Source organism: Asparagus officinalis, chromosome 3, assembly GCF_001876935.1.
Source record: "Asparagus officinalis chromosome 3, Aspof.V1, whole genome shotgun sequence".
Taxonomy (NCBI): domain Eukaryota; kingdom Viridiplantae; phylum Streptophyta; class Magnoliopsida; order Asparagales; family Asparagaceae; genus Asparagus; species Asparagus officinalis.
Genome location: NC_033796.1, coordinates 39,049,951 through 39,072,032, shown reverse-complemented (window position 1 = coordinate 39,072,032; position 22,082 = coordinate 39,049,951). Strand labels below are relative to the sequence as shown.

At 38.3% G+C, this 22,082-nt stretch overlaps 1 protein-coding gene and 1 pseudogene across 2 annotated transcripts; both read right to left on the bottom strand.

Moving 5' to 3' along the window:
• Nucleotides 4,228–16,799, bottom strand: LOC109833874 (annotated as a pseudogene).
• LOC109833875 (transcription factor MYB30-like) lies at nt 19,314–21,641 on the bottom strand. Of its 2 annotated transcripts, none has more exons than XM_020401721.1 (4): nt 21,532–21,641; nt 21,204–21,365; nt 20,793–20,922; nt 19,314–20,029 (listed from the first exon to the last, which is right to left on the bottom strand). In XM_020401721.1, the coding sequence occupies exons 2-4, from the start codon at nt 21,334–21,336 to the stop codon at nt 19,510–19,512; spliced, it is 783 nt and encodes a 260-aa protein (XP_020257310.1). In that variant the 5' UTR covers nt 21,337–21,365; nt 21,532–21,641; the 3' UTR covers nt 19,314–19,509. The 2 variants fall into 2 exon arrangements, with proteins under 2 accessions (XP_020257310.1, XP_020257309.1); XM_020401720.1 differs by having other exon boundaries at nt 21,526–21,544.

Here is a 22,082-nt window from a genome sequence, read left to right as displayed (position 1 = left end):
GAACGGACTTAAACAATCCGCATGCAAGCCCGATTCAAACGGTAATCGGTAAAGGCACGCCAAATCCGTTGAAGGCTGAGGGTTTGCCAAAAACCTTAAAGTCTACGTCTGATACACGTCGCTGTTTAGTCTTTTCACAGGAGAAAGACGAAGTCTACGTATTCAATATCGTAGCACTAAAAGAGTTAACTCTTTTAGCATAACGTTACATGCGGAACGGACTTAAACAATCCGCATGCTAGCCCGACTCAAACGGTAGTCGGTAAAGGCTTATCAAACCCGTTGATGGCTGAGAATTTGCCAAAAATTCTATAAATGCGAGTCATTGACGTATTAGCTTCATTAGTTGGTCTCATGACTTGAACATCCAACAAACTTCAGGATAAGATTCACATGTGCAGATGAATCAGCTTTAATAGTTGGTCCTGCAGCCCAACATTCGGGACCGTCATGCTCCAATGCCTTAAGAGCTTAAACTGTGTAGACTCCAGCAAACGTACGAGTATAAACTGTGTTAACGCCGGTCAACGCGTTACAGTAAAGATGGATGCCGGTCAACGCATCAGCAATTTCGCCAAAATAAGGCAAAAGATGACTCCAAGGATTCTAGTTACAATCAGATATGAATTCCCGACGGAGAGGATCAGTTCAAAGTCAACTCAATGGTACGAGCTAAGTTCAGAAAGTTACACACCAATCTCAGTTCAAGATTTCGACAGCGGTCAGACGATAAACGCAGCGCCGGAAGAACTTCACCTATTCGACGAAATAATGAATAGATTGAAGACTGAAGAAGTTAAGAATTGAGATAGTTCAAGGTCACTCTACGAAATTGAGGAGATGGCCTATCTTATCCAAAGCATTCCAGACTCCTCAATAAAAGAATGAGTCTGGAATACTTTGGAGGGGGTATCTGTAGACGTCTAAAAATACCTATAGGTGTCCGTACACAGCTTGAGACAGAGAGAAGACGACGAACATCGTTATCCGAGTCTAAGAGGATTATCTGACGCCGACAAGCGCCTGAAGCAAAACGGCGAATCAAGTGACCTGCGCGCTTGACAGTCAGCTCGCGCGCGCCAATCAGCTCGCATGCGTCAATCAACACGCACGCGTCAATCAACTCAAAGCATATAAATCAACGAAGCGAACCAAACACGCGAAAGGACAAGTCTCGAAGAAAGAGAACGGAAAAGAATAAGAAGTCGGCGAACCCGCGCGAGCGAGTTTTAAATTGGTTTTTTGCAGGGTTTATCGGTTTTAGGGGTTCTTAACTGACTTGAGATCATCCCTAAACGTTGTTAGGCTGCTGTTGACTGAAGATAGAGCCAAATCCCTTGTTCTTATCCAAATAACCGCATTTTGAGGCCTATAAATATGAACCAAAGGCCTCCATTTTCTGGGGCGATTGATTATCAAGACGAGGAGGTGCTGCCGGATTGTGGAGTCAAAGGAGCACGAATTTCAGCGAGGGTTGACAGATCTTGGCGAGTTCTTCGGCATAAAGAAGGAGAGTTCGAGAGATCCGACGCCCGTTCCCGTCCGTCCCTTGAGATTAGGCTTGGTCTTAATCTCGAGAAGAGCCCTGATTTCGCTTGGTCGATCTCAGCGCTTCAAATCAAATACTTCCTCGGTAAAGACGAAGCTCTGGCAAATTTTTCATCAACCGGATCCAGATCTAAGGTGGTCCACGGATAAACCCCGGCACAGGCAAAGATCCCACGCAAGCAGAAGACCGATAAATGATCTCTGCGTTTGTTTTGACGAGAGTTGTAACTTTTGTTTTCATTGTGTAAAGATCTTATAAAAAGATTATCTTTTTGTTTTCATTGTAACGACCGAAGTTGTAATGAATACCACAATGAATACATTAATTTTCGACGCAAACAATGCGATGTTAAGTGTAGCAATAGAATATAAAAAAATTATAATGATTTTATTGCTTATTATTTTTCTAGTTCTAGCTCTGGTATCACATATAGAATAACTGAAGATGAATGGATAATTATAAGTAATTTAAAAGAGATGTTACAAGTTTTTTATGATGCTACAATTATAAGTAATTTAAAAGAGATGTTACAAGTTTTTTATGATGCTACAATGTTATTATATGGCTGTTATTATCCAACCATTACTTTAGCTGCTTTACGTTATTATATGGCTGTTATTATCCAACCATTACTTTAGCTGCTTTACAAATTTTAAATATTCAAAAAAAATTGGTAAATATCGTATGATAAAACTTTTGGAGATATAATTTTTCAAATGGAAAGCAGATTTAATAAGTATTTAGACATATTCTTACAATTTTTGGTTTGGGGGTTCTTATTGATCCGTGTTTGAAGGATATTAGCCTTCGAAGTTTGTTAAATTCACTGTATGGTAATCAAGTTATAGACTTAGATGATTAATCCATCCTTACTGCTACTTCTCATCATAATGCTATTAGAAATCATTTTCAAACCTTATATGATGAGTATGCAGCTAAACATGGTGTAGCTGCACAACAGTCTACAGCTTCGGCTTCTTCGAGCTCAAGTCGAGGTAAAAGTGTAAGTTTTGATAGGTATACAATGGTAGCTGAGCTAACTGATGGATCTGGACTTTGATCAGCATTGGAGGTTTCTAAAATAGATGAATATTTATCTGCTTCTTTAGTTAAATGTCAAAATAATAATTTAGATATTTTGCAATGGTCGTGAGTATATGGATCAGTTTCATATCCTATACTTTCCACCTTGGTTCGTGACTTACTAACAGTGCATGCTTCGACGGTAACTTCGGAATCCGTCTTCAGCACAGCAGGACGTTTGATCGACGATCACAGAACATTGTTAGATTCTTATACTGTACAGGCGGTAATGTGCTTTCAAGGTTGGTGGAGGTACGAGAAAGAACGCAAGGCATCGATCGGTTGGGTGGAATTGAAGATAAATTTGAAGAGTTAGGACTAGCAGATAGATATAAAGATTAAACAATATTCATCAAATTGTATTTTTTATTTCTTAGCTGAAATTTTGTAATGAATTATTTTGAAAATAGTTACACATGATAGTGATATAGGTGAGTAGGTGTCAACATTGTTGGGATGTACTCATCTATTGTGATGCGACGAATTCCGAAATAAATTTATACTTATAAATAATTTATTAATTATTAATAAAGAAGTTATTTTTATCATCTTTTATTTTTATAATTTTTTGTATTTATAATTTATGTAATTTTCAGTGATTAATAATATTGTTATTTTTTTATTAAAATTTTGTGTATTTTTTATGTATAATTAAAATTTTATAGAGATAAAAAATAAAAAATAAAAAATAAAAAATAAAAAACGGACCGGCCCGGACCTGGTTTTCCAGGCTAGGCCAGCCCAGATGGACAGCCCTAATTAAAGCCTTGGCTTGAGCAATGATCGAATGGGGCGATGAGCTTTTCCCTTCAAAAATGCGAGCACAGCGTGCTTTCCGTATACCCCACGCTACATTAAGAATTAGGGCCGAATGAATAGAATTCACCTCGTTCTCTAGCCACTTGTTGATTATAGCTAATACACGGGCTCGTAAAGCATTGACTGCTAGTGAATCGGAAACAACTCTCCATAAGAAACGTTTAATCCTCGGGATTACATAACTATTGCTCTAGATCTTGTGATAAATTTGTTTCATAATAGGAGGTGAAGAGTTATTAAGGTGGGGGCTTCTCTCAGCTTTTGATAGCAAGAAAGATTTGGTTGTGTGTGAGCCATTTCTGTTTAGCAACCAAACTAGGTAGTCAAAGGTGTCAATTGCCGGAGCAAGGAAATAGAAGCAGAGAGGATGGATAGGATCAAGCACAAGCGCACACAACACGTGCAACAAACAGAGAACGGTAAATATTTTGTAAACACATACAAATACGAGTGTATACACACAACGCCACAGAGAAGGAGAGGCAGGGGGGGGTTTTGACGAGTGTATACACACAACGCCACAGAGAAGGAGAGGCAGGTTTGGCTTTTGATGTCGGATCATGGCTTTTCATATAATATACATCTACTTCACCAAAGTCATAAAAAAAAACATCATGTGCAATATCTACAAAAATAATACTCTACTTGGATCGACATTTTAGGAGACGTAAGTTTTGATCCGATCATTGGATATTGGTCTAAACACTTAAAAGTGCGGTTAAATTAATCGACTTGGTATTTAGACCCATTCATTTTGCATCTTCTTGATGAATCAATGAAAAAGAAAAAGAAACGTAGAAACTTGATAAAAAAAAAATTCAGCATTTTACATGATGCCCTATCAATTTCGACGGAGTGAAACTTTCTCGATGAGCTAACATATGTAATAAGGTATCCGTTACAGATTACATGTGCATTTGCTCCACTATCGCAGGCTGCATACTGAAGTGTGGCCAAAAGGAAAGAAAGGAAGGTCATTCGTTTCCCAGGGGTAAACTCTGCTGAAAGAATTGACTGCTCGGTCTCTGAAATATTCTCTGCAAACAAGAAGATCTCAGCTGATCCATCAAATAGCTGATTCCTGACTTCCGCCAACCCAATACTGTTTCACAACAACCAATATCTTCTCTGGAACAAGAGGACCATCCTCGTGATCTATTAATTTTGAGTTCCACCTCAATCCATTAACCATCCTCTTAACCTTCATCAGGACATCGACATTATCGCGAATTATAACTGAACCTTCTGGACGCAAAATCCGGTCCATTTCTAGGAGAATGTCTTCCATTTTGCACCTGTTTAAGTTCCAAATAAACTATAAATAAATTCATAATAAGTGATGAAGCCTAACATCATCATCTATCTAGATTGCAAGCTTGAGATATAATGCGTAATCCAAAGCAGCATATCAGCAGAAACTTATATAATGCGTAATCCAAAGCAGCATATCAGCAGAAACTTACTTGTCTTTGTACAGTGTGAAGACACCATTGGCATGTACAAGGTCGTATGTCCTTGGATAAGTAGAGAAAGCTTCACACCTGAATTAAACAGAAGCAAAAAATATACGCATTTAGTTAATCTTCCAGCAAAATTTTAAGTGAACACAGTAATCTTAGTCCCAATACCATGAATAAATACACATTAAACGAACACAGCAATCTTAATCCCACAAACATAATGAATACTATTTAAGTCCAAAGAGCCATTACGCAAACAGAAAATATAACAAGTATTTAACTTGAAACAAGAGAGGGCAAAATACTCTACTTGACAGAACAATTTTCCAGAGTTTTGTAGTAGAATAATGATGTAAATATCAAAGTAATTGCTGGGACCACTGACATTTATCGAATAGATATAGATAATAAAAGGTTGTCCAAATAGTGAAAACAAAAACAGTATGATCAGAAGAAATTGCTGGAAGAAAACAAAAGAATACTGAAAAACAAAAATAACAAACTGAATACCAGTCATGATATATGCCAATCAATCCGCGCTCATATATGACACCCAGAGTGGATTTTTCAGCAATTGTTGGCACAACATTCATAACCCATAATTTGGAAGATTCAAGTGCTGCAGCAAAGCTACCCAAACCTGCATTCATATCCATTATGTTGCGGTACCTTCCATTGTCGAGGTACTTATTTATTTTCTTATAAGCTGTGACATGCTTCCTCCACAATTTATTATCTTCCTCGTAAGAAACAGTTGAGATCCCCGGCACAGAACTGCTAGCTATTCTTGGGGGGATATCATTCAGCCTATCAGGGAAAGGCTTCAATTTGCCTCCAGAGATCTCATCTGGGCTATTGACCTCAGGGAAACGATTTATGCATACTTCCATCTTCTTGTACCTGAACTCACAAAAAGTATGCAACTGAGATTACAGCATAACAAATAAACTGAACACCTATTCCACGATACAGTCGATATATGATGTTACATGAATAAGCATCAGTTACATCTACTATATATGACAGTCCACTATTACGCTGAAACTTCTTTCATGACTAAAACTGTCATATACTACATCTGAGAATGCATTTTCCTTAATAAATAAAAAAGATTATTTCCAATAGGCCATAAACTGGTAAAAAGGAAGCTTATGGGACACATAAAACTAGAAACTTAATATTAAAATGAAAAAATGAACGAACCAAATGTTTAAAACTAATGAAACCAAATACAGATATGAAGTGTCCTCAGTACAAAAGGATTTCGGATGATGTGAAATACATCATGGATTTGCAGATATAGTATTGTCCCCCCGCATCATTAATCTAACTTATTTTCATCTTCAGATTTTATCAAGGTGCCTTATGTTGCTCAAAACGCAGCAATTCTCATCTGGAACAGCAGCATATTAAAAAATTACTCTGTTAGAAATGCATTAATATGAAAAATATTTTTTTAAAAAACGTAAAAAGTGAAGCACTAGATTATTTAAAATTTGCTCCAACATATCAAAACAACAACGGTATGTGTGGGTTGGTGGAGTTTCTTAGTGGTTACCAGACATCATCAGCATTGTTTGATCCACAGATATTAACACTCTGCTCATCTTGCCTCGCGGGGCAAGCATCAGCATTTATTCTCTTTCTCCAGATGGCAATTTCACCCTTCTCAGAAATCTTTTCCCAGCAAAGAAGCTCAGCAATTTCCTCAATCTTCCTCTGTTCATTCTCAAGATCCTCCTTAGTTCGTTGCCATGCCTGATAGTTATTTCTCCAGTTGATCGGTGGGCCTGAAAGCACCCAATACCCGCCAGGCCTGAGAACACGATCCACTTCCATCATGTACATTCCATCTGCAAACAAGATCCCAGCAACAAAAAATGAGATATCCCTATTTCTGACATAATTTAAGAAGAATTATAAAATTACATATGAATTTCCTGAGCCGCAGAACAAGAATTGTGAATTTAATCCTCACCATTTGCTGACCATGGAATCAAACACCTTGAACAGTGAGCCATATCGAATGCTCTTGACGGGTATGGAAGCTTTATTGTGCCAAAAACACCAATGACAGCAGGCACACCCCTTTCCAGAGCAAACTGCACTTGTGCCTCATGTGAGTCCCTAGGTGCAAATGACATAGTCAAAACATTCCTACTCAGTAAGTAAGCGCCCAAGCTTGCAACCTAAAGCATCAAGTGCGATTAGGTAAGTATGAAAATAGAAGACTGAAAATGTGAAGGTAAGCCATTAAAGAAACAACATAACATAGTAATGACTTCTCATGTAAAATGAGAAAGGGATGAAAGATATATACCCCGCAGCCTGTGTCCAATGCCGTTCTGACAGTCCCATTAGCAATCGGGATAACAGTAGAAAGCTGATCAATGTATGCTTCAGCACCTTGAGGAAACTGAGTTCCTCCACCAGGGAACCTAAACACATGGCCCTCATATTGAACCCAATTCTGAATAGCCTTCTCGACTGTCAAGCTCTTATATGGAACATTTACATAGGGAACATAGTCACGGCTTTTTGGCCATGGATATGGGGTTACATAACCCTTCGGTGCCGGAATAAGACAATGTAGCTTTTTTTCCTCAGGGGGGCAATGCCTCTCTCTATAAATCATGTCATTCCTAGGAAGTTTCATTGCCCGTTTTTTATCTTGGCAAGGAGTGTGATCAACGTATTGATCATCACATGGTTTGAAAGTTTCAACTGTTGAACCTCTAAGATCATCAGAAACTCCTGCTCCTCCATGATGGGTCTCAAAATTAAGGTTGGATAAGACAGTGCAATCAGTCTGCTTGGTGATCTCCAGTGCTATAGAAGAAGCCACACAAACCAAAGATGATAACTATAGTCAAAGAAGTCTGAGTTCTGGTATCACCCAGATTGCCTCTTAGTACCATAGCAACCTGAAAAAGAATCATATGCATTCAGTATAATGAACTCTCCTTTTTAGTGTTTGGAAAAAACATATACGATTTAACAAAGCAAGAGAAAATATATAAATTTAACTAAAAGACCATACATAAACTGAGAATACCTAACAACCTAACAAATATCAATGTCAAAAGAACACACAAATCTATACTATATATAAAAGAGGATAGTCTTGTCAAAACTTTTGACTTCCATTTTTGCCCTTTTTAGTTTGATAATTCTCAAATATGTTATTAGTTGTAATTAATCATTCACTAATTATATATAACCTCTTATTAATTACGCATTTCCTCACTTTTTTAAAACCATTGGTCACACTATTATTTTATTATTTAATTATGTTATTTAATAGAAATTCAAAATTTATCCGTAATTCATCTTCACATAATATTTAAAAATTCTAGAAAAAATAAAAAAACATTAGGCTTATGCCTTATGCCTTTGGATTTTACCTCTTATGGGGGGCTACCTGTTACCATTCATCTTATTAGCCTATTTCAAAGTATGACAATAGTATGAAAAATAAATTATTATTTATTGTAATTGTAATAGTATTAATAGTGTAATAATTTTAATAGTATCTTTTAAATTACTACATATAAAAGAGGACGGCCTTGTCAAAACTTTTGATTTCTATTTTTGCCCTTTTAAGATTGATAATTCTCAAATAGGTCATTAGTTGTAATTAATCATTCACTAATTATATATAAACTCTTATTAATTACGCATTACCTCACTTTTTCAAAACCTTTGGTCACACTATTATTTTATTATTTAATTATATTATTTAATAGAAATTTAAAATTTATTCGTAATTTATCTTCACATAATATTTAAAAATTCTAGAAAAATAAATAATAAAAAAATTCATTAGGCTTATGCCTTATGCCTTTGGATTTCATCTCTTATAGGTGACTACCTGTTACCTTTCATCTTATTAGCCTTTTAAAAATATGATAATAGTATGAAAATAATTTATATTTATTGTAATTGTAATAGTATTAATAGTATTTTTTAAATTAATAAATTACACTATAATTTAATAACTATACAATTTAGTAAATTATTTACTAATAGTGTAATAAACTAATTATGAAATTAAAATGTAGTTACTAGTAGTATTATAATTATGCTATGTATAATATTATTATATTTACAAGAGAAGAAATTATTTAATATATTATAATTATTTTAATAAATTATGAATAAGATAACAATTATCCAAACTATAATAATTAACCATGTAGTTCTTTTTATACACAGTTTTATCGTACAATTTATTCATTTAAATGAAATTATAACTATTCAGATTTTATATTGCTATATAAGTCATTTCATTATTTTGCAGCCAACAAAAAAAATTTATAAACATAAAGCAAAACTGATATGCTCTAGTGCAAAGCACGTGCACTATACTAGTTTGAATCAAAAGTGATAAAGAAAACCCAATTATACATATCTAAACAACATATATCATGACTTTGAAGTGCTGCATTCTGAAAGGCAGGCAGAGAAATCTAGAGAGAGGTAATAAAATTGAAGTAAATTTAAAAGAAAAAAAAAAGAAAGTCGATATCAATTCATTATCCAGAAGAACAAACCAGCAAACCAGCAGCAAAGAAATTTCACATATGGCATTAAGACTGAAAGACAACTATTATTGAGCTATATGAGCAAGTAAAACGGAACCACATATAAAAAATAAATACAAGGAAAGCATATTACGTGTTACATGATACGCAATGGTAGGGATCATGTAAATTACAATAATAAGAACTTGAAGATGATAATTTCCTTTAAATATTCACATACCTTAAACCGTGTCATTGGAGAAGAACTTGGAAAAAACAAACTAATAAGAGCATTCTTTAAAAACGGATGAAAGTCTTCAGGTCAGGTAAAAAGGAAACTATAACCAATAGACTTTAAGAATAAGTATTAAATAAGGGAATTAGCTCACAAACCAAATTCACGAGCTCAGGGAATTAACATAATGAGTACATCGTATCATAATGGAACGGGTATCATTCAATATAATTTAGGTGAAAATGAAATTGAGTTTTACGCAACTAATGTAACCGATCAAAACGACTTATTTATTGCCACAACAAGCAACTTTGACCTAGACCAGATTAAGTGCTGCCTTTTTCCTTGGTAAAAAATAACAAAAAGACATTTTTTCAGTAGCTTACATACGTCGCACCACTTCAGTAGGAAAAAAATTTCTGTGACTGAAAAGGTTTATTAACTATGAAGGATATTTTGTAACGGAAATTCACGTGGCTCAAAACTAGCCATTTCTTTCAGAGTTTTGACTGGAGGCGTAAACAGATGATTTCGAAGAAGATATATCTACTATAGTATCAGTATTGATTTTCTTGTAGCTGATACAAAAATTATAAATTGGATAAGCTCAATATATATAAGTTTGATAAAATAAAATAAAAAACAATTTCGTGAGATATCTATTAGATATAAAAATTTACTGGGAGAAAAAGTTAGCTCAACATTCAAGTATGACCCCTTCCTACAGCAACGAGAAAGGAAAATTATAATTACTGTCAATAGAAATCTTACAAAATGTAACACTAAAAATACATTTGTTGGGGAGAAACCCCTATGAAACCCCTATACCGAGATCCAACCAAATAGCCGAGAGAGATAAATCACACAACCAAAAATAACACAAACAATCAAACACCAATATTTAACGTGGTTCGGCGAGATGCCTACGTCCACGGGGCAAGAAGGGGGGAGTTTTCACTATTAAAAATCAAGGGGATACAACTAGGGTTACAAATCTCTCATAAACCCTCAACAAATCAACTCTTGATCTCACCAATTGCTCCTAGAATAGAAGCCCAAAGAAAACCCTCTCAATCTGCTCAAAACCCCCTTGCTTACAAACCCTAGAATCGAGTTTGGGTATTTATAGAAAACCCAAACGAAACGGGTCTGGAAAACAGACCCAGCCCAAAACTGCTACGGCGGTCGACCGTGGCGGTCGACCGCGATCCATCCCAGGACGGCTCCAAGGTCCAGAAACTTCTACGGTCGACCGTCGTGGTCGGCGAAGATTCTACCAAACTGAGCCGACACTAACCAAACCAATGCCTCGCTTGTTGCATCCAGTACGCCATGACAACGGACTCATGACAACGGACCCCATCCACAACACGTCGAGACCCAAACGGGAGTGCGAACACTCACCCCAAAACAATTGTGTCTACTCACCAAATCGGCTGCATCAAAACTGACTGCCTACGTATCCTCTCCAAAGAATCAAGCCTTCACGTAGTTCACCCAATGACCTCCAAAGGTCCTCAATCCAAAAGAAGAGTCATCAACTCTTCACCAATACCAACACCCAATGTACGACTGATAGCATCACCAACGGCCCCATACTGAAATGATCCAAACACCTCTACCTGAGGTGAACCAATGGCCATATCCAAGCTATATCCACCAGCTGCACACAGATCTACCAACTCGTCATCCGCATCCTAAACAATCTGATCCCCAAACTGTGTCACCTCAGCCCGAATCTCAATTAATACAAAATGACCTGGAGTATGTGGAGTAAGCTCCACCCAATGTGGAGTAGCATCAACCTCCACCCGCTACGATATCCCACTGATCTGATCAATACTCTCTATCTGTCGAGAGTCCAAAGTGACATACCTGCTTAGACCAAACTCAGAAGCCCTCAACTGATAGCCAAAAAAGCCTCTGAATCCCAAATGCACAATCGGATCCAATCTCACATCCACGATGTGGCCACGTGCTGGGTAAGCCAATATCCGACGCTAACCAAAATCTGAAACAGCTCCACCAGATCTAACAATATCTGACGCAGCAGTCGGCAACCTCATAAAATGGTCCAAACCTATCATAGCCCGAATATCAAATCCACTGCTCGACAACCAACGCCGATCCTCCTCCAGAAAAAAACGACCCACAGAATCTGCCATCTCACCTCGTCGTCCCACTGTTTCCTCTCCTCTAAAGTGTCTCCAACTGTCATGAGCTCGGCACCAATGCACGAAAGAACCTCTACTATAACTAGTACGACGGGTAGCCTTTCTGCCCATACACCTCCTCCAACTGTTACGGACTACTAGGGCTTCAGACCAACGGGACTTGGTTGTAACCCATAAATACCTAGTACAATCCCCAACATAGAAAACAAAATACCGATTACCTCCCAATGATGCCTCCATGAAAGGCCCCTTAATGCCTGACTGAACACCTCTAATAAGACCACTCGATCGATGGATAAAAGTGTTGAACTCCACCTCGGTCTCCTCGCTCAGCCCAATGTGCTCACAGGACTTCAATCTGCAGGTCATAGCACTCCTCACCAATCTATGCACGGTATAACCAATAATATACCGCAGAACCAAACAATACCATAGTCTAACCAAAAAAGTCGTCAGTGCTCTATCAATCACCGTGCTCCCAAGCAGATAATATAAGTTACTCCTCCTGACGCCCTTCATCACAATCATGGACCCCGATGTGACCTTCAAGCGAGAATCCGCCAAGGTCACCCTATAGCCTGCTACCTCCAAAATCCCAAGTGAAATGATGTTCTTCCTCAGTTGAGGAACGAACCTCACATCAACCAACTCCCGAATCATCCCGTCACTCGTCCGAATATGAACGGTATCAATACCACCAATAGGGCATCTGTGATCATTACCCATAAGTACAGCATCCCCTCTTTCCAACTCCTGAAAGGTGGAGAACCTATCCCTCCTAAGGCATATGTGATAAGTAACACCCAAATCCAACATACACTCGGTGGAGTTGGCAACACCAACTGACGGAAGAGCTGGGCACGAATAGCCCGAAGAATCTGAATCTGAAACGTCACCACTAGGCAACACCAACTGACGGAAGAGCTGGGCACGAATAGCCCGAAGAATCTGAATCTGAAACGTCACCACTAGCCTTGGCAACATTCACCTCTGAAAAGAATCTGAATCTGAAACGTCACCACTAGCCTTGGCAACATTCACCTCTGAAGCTTGAATAGCTTTCCTCTTATTCTTCCCGGCTTGTAATTTTGGGCATTCGGCTTTCCAATGTGCATCTTCTCTACAAAAAGCACACTGATTCCTACCAACTGTAGGATGTCACTGTAGGCGTTAAAATTTGCCTATAGGTCCCCGCACGCGGCTCGAGACAAAGAAAAGACGATGAACGTCAGTATTTGAGTTACAAGAGCTTGTTTGACAACGACATACACATAAAGTGAGTCGACGGGTCAGACGAAGCAACGAAACTTCGGAATAACGGAAACGAAAGTTGATCGGGAGCCTCGCGTCATTTACGAAAGGCGGAACACCCCCGTTTCTCAGTTATTCCATATATGATTCAATCATGGGAGCCTATAGATCTCCTCGTCGGCTTTCCAACGCATCCTGAATCACTTAAATCCAAGTTCGGAAGAGGAAAATACGGTGAATGCAAAAACAGAGCGTAAAACGGTAGTCTCAGCTTAAGCTAAGACACCCTGAGATGTCTCGGCCTAACTGAGACACCCCAAGGTGTCTCGGTTTGGCCGAGACACCCTCGGGTGTCTCGGCCTCGCCTTGCCAAGACGCCCGAGGGTATCCGTAACCCTAAAAAGTGGTTTTTTCGCTAATTGTGCAGTTTTAACCGTCTAGATTCCTCCGGAGCCTTTAAATACAACCACAGGGCCTTCATTTTTTGGGATCTGGATTTTTAGAGAGTTGGCGAAACCCTGCCGGATTGAAGATTAAAAGTACACGAACTTCAGAAGAAAGAAGAAGATTGATCGAGTTCTTTAGCACAGGAGAGAAAGATTCATCAGATCTACATTTCCCGGGTCCGTTCCTTAAGATTATCCCGTTGCGATAATCTTAAGAAGAGCAATTATCTCGCTGTTGCCGAGATAAGCGCTTCGACTTCTTGATTCCTTCGCGAATCGACAAAGCTTCGGATCTGATCTGATCGTTTGGTGGTTCACGGATAAAGTTCCCAGAAGAATGCTATATGTAATTTTCTTAGAGATAACCCGATCATTACGAACAAAGTGATAAATACTAAACCCCCACTATGATTTGTACTCTCACTCTCACTGTCTACCTAGTCAAACCTTCCTATAGTTAGGGCCACAACCAAAGTCCCCTCTCGATTCCTCTTAAGATTATCCCGTTGCGATAATCTTAAGAAGAGCAATTATCTCGCTGTTGCCGAGATAAGCGCTTCGACTTCTTGATTCCTTCGCGAATCGACGAAGCTTCGGATCTGATCTGATCGTTTGGTGGTCCACGAATATCAACGTCCCCGTCACAGGCCAAGATCCCACACAAACAGAAGACCGATAAGCGATCTCTGTGCTGTTTGACGAGAGTTGTATTTTTCTTATTTTTATTGTGTAAAAAAGTCTTATAAATAGACTAATTTTACTTTGAATCTGTAATCGATAAACGTGTAATAGATTCAACAATGAAGATATCAACTTGCACACCCAAAACAGCCCCCCTCTAGACTGTGACCTCCTACCACGGTTTGGACTTCTACCTCTTGCAACCAATGCCCCTGTAACTGGCTCAATGAAAGTCTCCTTGTCCTTCTTTCGAAGTTGATAGTTCACAAGGACCGCGGTGACCTCACTATACGAAAGAGATGCCTTCCCATTAATAAGAGTGAGGAGGAAGGTCTCATATTCCTCGTCGGGCAAGGAACTCAATAACAACAATGCATTGTCCTCGTCTTCAACAATGACATCTACGTTCGTCAAATCTGCAAGTAGCTTCGTGTAGTGGTTCATGTGATCACTAATGGATGTCCCCTTCTTCAATTGGAAGCGATAAAGCCTCATCTTCAAATGCAAACGATTTTCGACGATCTTCGTCAAATATTTGCCCTCTAGGACCTCCCAAATCTTCTTTGCCGAAGTTTTATTCATCACATCATATTTTAGATCTTGGGTAAGACAAGACCTAATCACACCACACGTCGTTCTATTCATTTTCTTCCAAACCTTCTTATCAATGTCGGCCGATTTTCCGTCCAACTCCAACGTATCTTCCAAATTTTGCGCATTTAGCGCATCCATGACTTCGCATCTTCAAAGTCCAAAATTATTTATGCCATCGAACTTCTCCACATCTATCTTCATAGAATAAACATTTAAACTTTGGACGGTCTTCAAACTAGAAGAACCCTCCCCACTTTTATCTTTTTCGACCATATATCTCAAGGCACCCAAACAATTGCGGAACAAACAAGAAATAGATCCAACTTGAAAAAAATAGAAATTTTACCACAAAGATCTCATCTTTATCACCAATCGAAGCTCTAGATGAACTTCCCAACTGATCTACACCTCCAAAAAGTCCAAGCGTTGCCCGGAGCTCTGATACCACTTGGTATCAGAGAGAAACCCCTATGCCGAGATCCAACCAAATAGCCGAGAGAGATAAACCACACAACCAAAAATAATACAAACAATCAAACACCAATATTTAACGTGGTTCGGCAAGATGCCTACGTCTATGGGGCAAGGAGGGGGGAGTTTTCACTATTAAAAATCAAGGGGATACAACTAGGGTTACAAATCTCTCATAAACCCTTAACAAATCAACTCTTGATCTCACCAATTGCTCCTAGAATAGAAGTCTAAAGAAAACCCTCTCAATCTGCTCAAAACCCCCTTGCTTACAAACCCTAGAATCGAGTTTGGGTATTTATAGAAAACTCAAACGAAACGGGTCTGGAAAACAGACCCAGCCCAAAACCGCTACGGCGGTCGACCACGATCCATCACGGTCGACTGCCACGGTCGACCGCCCGCAAGAATCCAGAGACTTCTGCGGTCGACCGCCGCGGTCGACCGCCACAAAACAGCAACTTCTGCGGTCGACCGTAGCGGTCGACCGCCACCAATCCAGACGCACAGTGCTTTCTGTGCACGAACGCGGTCGACCACCAATCTGTCTGCTTCCATAACTGCTTCTGAGCTCCATCTCTACAACATTACCGTTCTGACATATTGCACATTCAGATGTCCAATAGGTTGTCTTTGGGTATATATATTCAAAAAATGTTGGGACAATTTATTACTCTTATCATATCTACAATACGGTATGAAATTGAATGTGGATTGGATTACACATTCTTATCCAATCTCCCTATCTGACCCCCTTTCAAAATGAAACTAGGCCCCAACCTTTTGCCTTAGCCATACCAAATCCACTTGAAACCAAGTGAATCTAACATACATTTAACCGATAGAGAGAGACAAGATCAATGCTTCTCCTCCAAAGATTGATGCCTTTTTAACAAGAATGAAGCTGGGTTACTAAGAATTGATTTAACTCACAATATATGACTCATCAGACGATAATGAATAACGTAAGGAAAGAAAATTCCTATATGCAGCACCTTAAAGAACTAAAAATACTGGTGCGAGCTAGAGAAACCAACTGAAGCATCGCTCGACAATAAACCCACTTAAAAAAATCGAAAGTTCCACTAGAGCGCGTAAAATTTTCAGAAATCAGCTAAAATTTGATACTGGGAGATCCAAGGATTTGAGAGTTGAAATATCTTTACCAGCTTTTTAGCAGACCACTGGTCTAGTTCATAGAGAGAAGGGAGAAAACCCTAGATTTAGCTTCTGGGGGAAATTAGAGGGAGGAGCTACGGCGAGACCGAGGGAATGATTCGATCTTTCACCCTCTCGTTGATTCGTCAATGTTTGCTTTGTTTTATTTTCTTGAAGTTTCCCTTTCTGAAAGAGTCATCCATGGGTCGTCTCATTTGAAGAGCTGCGTGCGACCGAGTCCGCCACGGGAGCGCCCAAAAATATCGGTGCGCGTCGGTTTCTTGGTCTGTCTTCGTGTTCTGCGAAAAAATCGGCATCTCCCTGTTGAAAATTCGTAGGCGCTCTCATAGCCTCATAGGAAATCGTATTAGCAATTAAGGAGGAGATGTTATATTTAATTTTACGGGTTTTCTACAGAATGCCCACGAACACTCTATAAGAGATGAGAGAGATAAAAAGAAATGAATAAGGAAGGAATCCCAATGCCAATTAATTTTGTTAGTGTATATTGATGTTTTAGCTATTTATGGGTTAAATATAAGATTAGTTCTGGAACATATGTTTGTTCTTCTTACTTCCTATACGGTTCTCTCGTAAAACGCCGCCTTCATATGACTTTTTCCGCTAATTTGGATCATCATATTTTTTGGGGTGCGATATGGGGGTCAAATTTGGATTTGTAGTCCATGATATAAAGTTTAACTGTTCACTACAGGGAAATTCTAAGTCTATCAGACACTCAGTTAGTCTCGATGCATGCAATGCGTGCATGATATAGTACATATTTGTGTAGAAAAAAATTGTTAACATCTTACTAATCAACTTTGCTATGTGTATAAACTATAGTTACGAAAGAAAGTTCAAGTGCAAGAGAAAGGATAAAATTAGAAAGTGTAGAAATGATAAAATTAGAAAGTGTATGTAATTATAAAAAATTAGAGGTATTTCATAAAATTAGAAAGTGTAGAAATGATAAAATTAGAAAGTGTATGTAATTATAAAAAATTAGAGGTAGTTATGAAATAGTGGATGTTTTGTTAATTATTTCATATTGGGCATAGTTATGAATTAGATTGTAATTTTTCCCCCAAAATTTCCCCTCAACTAAGTTAACACTAACAATCAAAATTGTTGCGCCTTTGACGCACGTGGGAATCGAACTCAGACTCCCCTATGGGGGAGGGGCGATATTTTGCCATGTGATATGATCTACTGGTCTTTCCTACGTTGTAATTTATTGGAAGTTATGCATACCATTTTTGGGATATGATTGAGATTTTCTCGGAGCATGACTAACATATGGGTAGAATACCAAAAAAGGGCTTTTCTTAAATAAGTAATAGTTAGATATCCATAAATTGTACTTGTTCTTTTCTTACTTTAGATATCGCAGTTATCCATAAAATATAAACAAAAAATGGAAATGAGAGGATCAACATATATAAATTATAGGATTAAGAAACTCCCATCTTATGTTCTTTCTTTTTTGTTTTTGCACAAAATAGTAGGACCGTAATCTCGTCTTGGTATAATTCTAAGGCAAAAAAAACGGAGGGCACATGATTTCTTCCTCACAATTAATCCCATGAACTTTTAGGTGTCTAACATTGCTTTTCCAAATAAAATAGCACAAGAATAAATGATCTATCAAGTCTTGTCTAGGCTAAGACAGAGGTCAGGCAGGACTCGGTTCTCTGAGCTCATGCCTTGATCAAGGTCTCATAAATTTGCTGCTTACGGAAGTTGATTAGGATTTTCTGCAAATTTTAATTGCATGATCAATATTCTCAAGTTACATAGACCAGGATATGATGCACAAAAATGACAACTGCAGCAGTTTGCTTGTTAATGACTTCTTATCTGTAAAACCAATGCATGTCTCTGAAGACACACAGTCTTCTCGTTACTCTGCCCTTAGACCTGTTAGAGTACTGACCGTCAGAAGGACGATAAGCTTCCTGCTTTCCCTTCTACTTCACCAAAGCCAAAAACATGTGGAGCTCCCTTTCGCGCTAAAGATCTAGTGACTGATCTCCTCAGGATTTTACTGGGATTTTCTGAATCAGCCACAATTAGTATCAGAGTTTTTGTTGGCTCTGGTTGCTTTGCTTTTTCGAAACATCCTGGTGTGCTTAGTATCTAATTCCAATTTTTGGTCCTCAGCAGCTTGCAAGACCGGCTTTATTCTGACAGCTTTATCTTTTTTTATATGTCGCCCGCCCTTGCTTATGTTTGAATTTTCTTTGTTCTCCCTGCGCTCCATATTCTCTTGTGAGTTTCTGGCATGTTTAAGTAGCCAGGATCTCCCAAAGCTTCATCCTAAGAGTTTCGTTATTGCAGTTGGCCACATTCTTATGCTCTTCGGCATTCTCTTCATGTACCAATTGCTTTGTAGAAAATGCGACTTCTTCAACCCCTTCGATGCCTCCAACGTTCAGTCTTATCTCGTTCAATTTACCCTCATTCTCAGATCCTTCTCTAGCATATCTCTTTGTGGTCCTAGTGTGTCTCCTCCCAACATTTAATTAGTTACATAATTGTAGACTTCGTTGAGGTCAGAAGACCAAACTTACCGTTGATCTAGTTACATAGTTGTTTGTTTCATTGTGATTAGACTTTTTTTTTTACTTTTATATGATCATTTTTTAAAAAGGGATTTGTAATAGATTTGTGTAGAAGTTACTTTCTATAGGTTATTAATTTGCAGATACACCTTGCACTATAGGATTTATCATTGGACTGTTTTATTAGCGCCTACATTTCTGGTTTCATGACGATTTAATCTGACTGTTATTTATTAACCTCCCACAAAATCACATGATGATCAAAATCTGGATATAAGGAAAAAATAACAACCGGGAACAACCGGTGAACTCCAACAAAAGAAAAATATCATTTAAATCAACTAGAAACATTTACTGACATTCTCAAACTAAGATAAAACTTCTTAATTTACACTTCTTTTCTGTCAGGCATAACAGCACTCACTACCTCCGTTACACAACCTGCACAAAAACAAACAAGGATCAAAAGAGAAACCAAACTCCCTCTTATGTGATTTCAATCTAAAACATCCCACAAGCAACATTATCCACTGACAAATCAAATAATCCTTCGTTATTCTCTCCCCCTAAGCCATCATCAAAGAACCAAGTCTCAATCAAAGACAACGGCTCTTGGCCTCCCGAGCTAGTATCCTTGCTTTCAGTCTCCGACACCTCCAAAGAATTTGTAGGCTTTCTTGAGCTCATCCATCCCTCAAGAAGTCTTGAAATGTTCTCCGTGCTCGAAGCATAGGTTGGATAAGAAGAAGAAGAAGAAGAAGGGCTAGTGCTTGTTGGGCTTGTGATTGTGTCAGTTGGGTTGTTGATGCGTAAGGCTTCATTGAGAGCTTGTTTGGCTAAGTTGATATCAGTCTGCAATCTTCTCTCCCATTGCCCTTTAGGGATTGGCTGGTGAATATTGTTTGATATTGTATTATTGTTGTTGTTAACTTTCTGTAGCTTTTTCTTGAGGTGAGTGTTCCAGAAGTTCTTGATGTCATTGTCTGTTCTCTCTGGGAGATAAGATGCAATTGTTGCCCATCTGCAGTTTTTGATCACATTAGCATCAATGCATAAGTTCAAACCAATTAATTATTTGTAGCCAGTGAGTTAATGATATCATCATTAGACTTTAAAACTGTAACCCTTGGCCACATCATAACTTTGGAGTTTTGGTGCGGAACATTTTTATATAGTATCGAAGCATAGGTTCCTTTGACAATTATGATGGAAATTAGTCGAGTAAAGAGCCGATAGTCCAAGAAATTCGTTGTACGTATTCGCAAATCAGCTGAGAATACACTCTGCATCACTGGCTATTTAGTAGATAGGCGAAGTGGTAGTTTCATAATCTTTTCAACTAGCTAGTTACAAGAATTATATGACCACCTACTGGGGCCAATTAGAATTTCTAGCTGATACAAAGGCACCCAAATTTGAATATGCAGGCCAGGACCTCCTAAAAATTCACTTAATTAAATTCTAAGTAAGAACTTCTAATTCTAGTGCCGATTAATTTTGGATAGACTCTCTGTTATTCTAGTGTTGAAAATAAACCCCGAGTGAAATTTTTCTCACTCTTTTACCCCCAAGAGAAAGAGAAAACATTTTCTTTTCTTTTTTTCTTTTTTTTGACAAATAGACCTCCTGAGGGTGAAAGAGTAAAAATAAACTCCCTCAAGGGGTCTATCTGCAACAATAGTATTTAGGGGGAGGGGGTCTGTCCGCAATTGGGTGATAATACTTGGAGTCTAGCTGCAATTAAGAAAGGTCTTTTCATCAAGAAATTTAAGGTTGGGTTTTACCTATTTCCCAAGAGAGCTTGGAGATGGATAATTAGCTTCTCCTCCTGAACACTGAAGTTGCCTCTCTTGATCCCTGGCCTTAGGTAGTTTGTCCATCTCAGCCTGCAGCTCTTACTGCATCTCAGCAACCCTGTCAAAAGAAAATCAGAAACTTAACCTCACTTCGCAGCCAAGAATTGATTACAATCAGGTACAAGTCACAACATCAAATTTACTAACATTTCTTAATAATAATAATAATAATAAACCAAATTCCAAAAGGGCCTTTTGGCTCTAGCTAGCTCTTTTTACACAACTACAGCCATATAGAACTAGGAAGAAACAATTTATAAAAAAAAAGACCCGAATGGCTATTTCGGATCCTTAATTGTTCTAATTACAAAGACAAATTATGAGCAAGTGATCACTGACCGGTGTTAGTCGGCACAGACCTCCAGTTGGCAGGTCCATGCTCTTGGATGTAGGAGACGAGTATGATGTCCTCCTCCGGCGTCCATGGCCCTTTCTTCACTCCAAATTTCTCACAACAAGGTGGCCTCCCCATAGAAACTCGAAAGAAAATCGAGGTCGAGGCTGAAACAGAGGAAGAGATCGATATGAGCCTGTATGAAGTTGTATAGATATAACTCGTGTAAAAGCGAAGCGGAGCAAGAGACAAGCGTCTCTGGGTTCTGCTGAGATTTATAGAGAGGGACGCTGATCACGGAAGGCCAAGACAGCGAAGAGCATTTACTCATACTTAGCTCAAAAGTCAGCCAGCCGATCACTCTCGTTTCTCTTCATCTCTCTGTAAGAGCCACGAATACCGCGTGCATTCAATGAGAATGCATAAGAAAATGGAAGAGACTATTTATTCATTTCTGTGCGATATCTACACACACACAAAAAAAAAAAAAAAAATCATTTCCGTCTAAATATAAATTAGAAAATGGAAGAGACTATTTATTCATTTCTGTGCGATATCTACACACACACAAAAAAAAAAAAAAAATCATTTCCGTCTAAATATAAATATAACCTTAAGAAGGTTCAACTAAATGCATGTTTTCTCCATCTTTATTACCTGTTTAGTGATGACAATTTTTTCGAACAGGCTATCGATCGATCAGACATCCGCCGCGTCTTTCGTAAAAATACGGTGGGTGAATGTTGTCTCGCTCTCTCGAAATAAAGTTCAACACCTTACGTCGTCGTGGACAAATTGCGACGTTTCTTGGATATACGCAGATTTCAAACGTACGCAGGGTTTAAATTTTGTTGATAATAGTGTATTGTAGTGGGTTTTAGTCC